The 4,882-nt window shown below is 43.8% G+C and overlaps 1 protein-coding gene across 1 annotated transcript in view; it reads left to right on the forward strand.

The window, feature by feature from the left end:
* The first annotated feature begins 2,552 nt into the window (after positions 1 to 2,552).
* PLOD2 (procollagen-lysine,2-oxoglutarate 5-dioxygenase 2) overlaps positions 2,553 to 4,882 on the forward strand; it is a 102,071-nt gene continuing 99,741 nt past the window's right edge. The window contains exons 1-2 of the mRNA XM_004708624.2: positions 2,553 to 2,619; positions 3,897 to 3,909. Of these exons, the coding sequence (XP_004708681.2) occupies positions 2,553 to 2,619; positions 3,897 to 3,909 (80 nt within the window). The remainder of the gene's footprint in view (positions 2,620 to 3,896; positions 3,910 to 4,882) is intronic.

A 4,882-nucleotide genomic window follows, 5' to 3' on the forward strand; every position in this document is an offset into this window, starting at 1 on the left:
TCCTTCCAGGAGATGGTGCTTCCTCGTGTTTTTTCTCCTGTCCTGGCTTCCTGCCCCCAGCTCCCCCATTGCTTGCTGAGGGATTATATGTGAATTTAAGCAATTTTAATAATGCAAACAGAACAGTTGGAAGGTGAGAGGAATAAGGCAGACTTAATTTAAAAACAGTAATCGCTTTGTCAAATCTAAGATTAACAAAAAATCACAGAGCCATGAGCTCGAGTGTTGTTTTCAGAGATTAATCATTGACATTTTGAGCAAGCAAGCAAACTTTAGATTTTTTTTCCTGTATAGTATATTTGAATATTCATAGAATTTTAAATTTAAAGGTTAAAGAGAAATATTTTATTAAAATTGATAAATTGAGTTTCAAATTACACTTTAATGTAGAATAGCTGGTATTTTTAATGTTCTTAAATGTGAGCATGTTTGTTTCACAGATTATAAAATCCTAAACATCCAAGTCTGTGTTTATAGCAAATAATGAGTGGCTGTATTGCATTAGGATCAGCAGCACCCTGGTGGGGCTATAGTTGACAGCTGAGCAGATAGATGAAAAGTTTTTCTCAGGCTGAGATAAATGTTACAGGTTAATGAATGTTTTCAGGTTGAGATAAAAGAGATCTACCTTAAACCATACACACAAAGCTAAGAAATAACTTAAATTTAGAGCTAAAAGTTATCCTTTTCTGTTGCCAGATTTAACTTTTTTGTAGAGCCAAGGAATGGATTTTCTTGATAACTTGCAGAATGACCCACATTTGGAATTCATTTGAAGCATCTTTGGAAGGTGGAAATCCCATTTGAACGTGACTTATCCAGGTATTCAGTAACTCACTGTCATCCAATTGATTCCAACTCGTAGTGACCCTGTGAAGTAAAACAGCGTACAAGACACTGACAAAACAGGTTAATAGAATCAGGGCAAAATTTTCAGGAGTGAAAACTGAGCTAGACACTGCTGCCCCAAGTGTTGGCAAGTGAGAATTTTGCTTATGCAAACCTGAACACATCTGAAGTAGAAATATGGTTTGAGTAGTTTGAAAATAGGGGTTTATATGTCTGTTATGCTAATTACATGTGTAGCTCTGCATATTAATTGTACATCTCATAGAAGTCCTTTCTGTACACAGACTCCCAGCCACCCAGTGTCCCCCTCGAGGTCAGTGCACGCTTGGACTGTGTGTCATCTTGCAGGCATGTTGTATCTGGAAGCAGGAAATCAGAGACACAGGCACTGTGACTGTTTGAGCCCAGCCCTGGGTGCATAGCTTGGTGAGCAAAGACCTCTGTATCCCTGGGTCTTTCTGACCAACTGTCAGTCCCATCATCGTTCTGAGAAAAGTAGGCCAGGAGCTTACCAAAAGGTTGTGGGAAAATTCTATCACTTCATTCCAATTTTCCATGAGCTTTTCGAAGCCCCTTTGCACTGTTGAAAAACTTGAGTAAGAGGCAACTAGACTCTGCAAATACTGGGGCAGGTGCAGAGACAGCATAGAATGAAGTACTTGCTTTCTGGATAGACTCAATAAAGAGAAGGAGATCCTTAGAGGGTTCAGTGTACCTATAATCTTGGCTGATTTATGGGGCACATGCTTGTTTAAAAGCTAGATGCTGATGAACAGCATGCAGGCTAGACATGAAGGAGGTCCACTGGACATGGTATTGGTTAATATTGAGGATGAGGGGTTTTGGGGTCAAGAATTTTAGTCTTGTCTCTACTGCTTATTTTCTGACTGTCCTTGGGACAAATTATAGAACTACCATGAAGGATAGTTTCTTTCTAGAGGCGATTCCTTCCTCATGTTGGTGGGTAGGAGGTTTAAATGTGATCATGTTTATGTATTCTTCCCCCACCCACCTCCTGAGTGCATTGAACATGTGGACAGGCTGTGCTGCAAACTTCAAGCACTCAAAAGCTTGCCACTAGGAGTCACTCACACACACCCTTTGGCATCAACCAACCTGTGGGTGCTGTGTTCATCTGACGTGTGGACAGAATACAAGTTATTATTATTTATGGAAAGCAAATGGTAAACAATAACGAGATTATCAGATGGGAATCTGACCCATCTTTCCCCAGTTGGCCATGCCCTTCAGTCATCAGATGCCATCTTGATGTCGCCCTTGCCCCTGGCTGCCCCTGCACTGCTGGGGAGGAGGGAGGCGAGGCCACATGTCTCTAAGACTGCTACCCTGCACAGGACCCCACTGGCTTCTATAAATAGCTCCAGCCACACTATGTAGGCCTGTGGAGATCTCTTGGCACAAGGCCACCCTGGCTCCTGCTGCCCTAGGGTGGTGGTGGTGGTGGTGGTGGTGGTGGGTGAAGGCACGAAACTCTTGTATGGGAGCATGCTCAGATTTTCTTGCCCTGGGCAAGCAAGTGCTACAGGTCTTCTGGCTCCACTGGTAAGCCGCTCCTCAGAGACATCTGGCTCTACCCCGCTATAGGAAAATCCCCGCATAGCTGCCTCCGTGGCCTGCAGGAAGCATAATCACACTTCTGCCCCAGCACAGGTAAGTGTTCTCTTAGCTCCACTGTCAAGACCATGCCCGAAGGTGCTCAGGCCTTGCTCTGTGGCCTGGCCAGACAATTACTATTTTTCACCATCTTTGGTATTTTGACATTTTTTTTCTCATCACTGGAATACTGGTTCTTTGGACCGTAGAGCAGCCTGTGTTTCATATACTTCTTGATTGCAAGTGAGGTTCCCAAACCTCTAGGCTAGGGAATTGTATAAGCCCTCCTCTTTATCAGATTTAAGGCATGGTGAAAGGACTGTGATCTAGCTTGTCCCTTTGGTAGAACACAAATCATTCAATTGGCATCGTCAGTCATCAGTCACTTTAGTCGAAAGCAAACCTCTGAATTTTCCCTACCCACATTTTGGGAGAATTCGGAGACTCTGACTAGAAAGGCCATATGAAAGCACTTCACTGTACCATAGCTTGTGAAAAATCAGCCTGCATGCAGAAAATCCACAGTAAGTTCCATTAGGTAGTGTTACTATTTTAAATTAGGCAACTCTTTTCTAAAGTGGAAGTTGGGATGGATGGAATTGATTCCTGTATTCCGACATTGAGGAGAGGGAACAGATAAGCTGCCAGTCCTTTTTAATTTTAACCAATTAGATCTAAAGATAACTCCTCCTTCCTTCTGCCTAGGGAACTCAAAGTAAATAATTTAGTTACACAGTCTTGTTCGTGACGTTCTTTGATCACTTACTCAAGATTCCAAACTCTGAAGATGCCGTTATTCATTCCTGTAGTTTATCTTTGAAGTCACTTCCTTACCTTTGTTCCTCCGAATAGTGTGATGCTCCGATGTCCTCATGTTCACCTGCTCTCTCCTCCTTTCTACGTCATCTATAATGGAAAGCCTACACACAGCATTAAATCTCTCAAACAGATTAGGTTTAAAAATCATCTTAGTACTGTTATTACACTTAGTAATTTCTGTGCCTGTGAATGTTCACTTTACTCCCTTTTCTCAGAAATGTCCTACAGTTTTGTTTGATCCACGTATCAAGCTCACCCCATTGCCTTCGAGTTAATTCTCACGCATAGCGACTTTATAGGACAGATTAGAATTGCCTCCCAGGGTGTACAAGGCTGTACGTCCGAATCGCCTCTGGTCGTGAGTTTGGATTGCATTTGGAATCTTTTTGGAAGCATCTTTCTCGCTTGCAGCAGCCAGTGCATATGAACCACTCACGTTTCAGTTAGCAGCCGGGCAGTTGTCCACTGCACCCTGAAGGCTCAGTGTGTCCAGTAAGGGAGGATCCACGAATTAGCCTTGCTGAGCCACCACCAGCTTAATCTAGGCTTCAGGTCTCACTCTGGCAGCTTGAAGATCTGATCCAGACTGTAAGTTTGTTTTGTTTTGTTTTCAGGAAACTTTGATCGGTAAGATTTTATGAGGAAATCTGGATTTTGTTTCACTTTTCCTTGCGGTTGGTGGTGGTGGGGGGGTGGGGGGCTGGGAATCCCGGGCTTGTCTTCACACATGGCAGTAACCGCTGCCAGAGGAGGAACGCTCTCCTTTTGTATGGTTCTGTGCGCCCACTTCAGTTCACCGCTGCTTCCCTCCAGCTCATTCACTCTGGTATGCTGAGAATCCCTGGTCTAGGTACATCTAGAATACAATCGATCATTTTAACAGATAGTTCCTCTTTATCTTCCTACTCTTTCATTTGCTCAGTGGCTCTTACCGGGGAGCTGTTTGCTTCAGGCCCCCTGGAGGGTGATTTAGTAATGCTTGGAGTGATTTTTGTCATGAGGGTTGGGTGCTGCCAGCTTCTTGCAGGTAGAGGCCAGAAGCCATTCTACAATGTGAAGCCCTGCTCTACAGCCCGATACAGAGTTAACGAGTGCCACATGCCAGTAACGCCATTAAGTGTGGAAATGCTGCCCTTGTCTCATGGCACCTTTCTATTTCCCTGCTCCGCTCACGGATATCCAGTGTTTTCCCCATTGCCAAATGCATCGATTGTGATTTTGCCACTCCCCTCCATGTTCATGTTTTCTCACCCACCAGCCAAGATAACATGATTTTGACTTCCCCCTCCTTTAAGGAGACCTGAAGGTGATCTCGGGTAAACAATAGGCTGCTAACTGGAAGGTCAGTGGTTTGAAACCCACCAACTTCTCGGAGGGAGAAAACTGAGGATCTCTGGTCCCATAAAGACTTATAGCCTTAGAAACCCTACACAGGGTTGTCATGAGTCAGAATTGACTCCACAGTGCAGGGCCTTTGCATTTCTTAATATGCATATATGTTGGGATTTAATACACACAACATTATCATTCCATATTTCAGTCACAGCCAGTAGAATTGTACAATCGCTACCTGTGGGGTTAAGGAGAGGGTCCCCCACAA

The sequence above is a fragment of the Echinops telfairi genome, unplaced genomic scaffold (assembly GCF_000313985.2).
Source record: "Echinops telfairi isolate 266 unplaced genomic scaffold, ASM31398v2 ScPeMD7_4225;HRSCAF=4972, whole genome shotgun sequence".
NCBI classification, from domain to species: domain Eukaryota; kingdom Metazoa; phylum Chordata; class Mammalia; order Afrosoricida; family Tenrecidae; genus Echinops; species Echinops telfairi.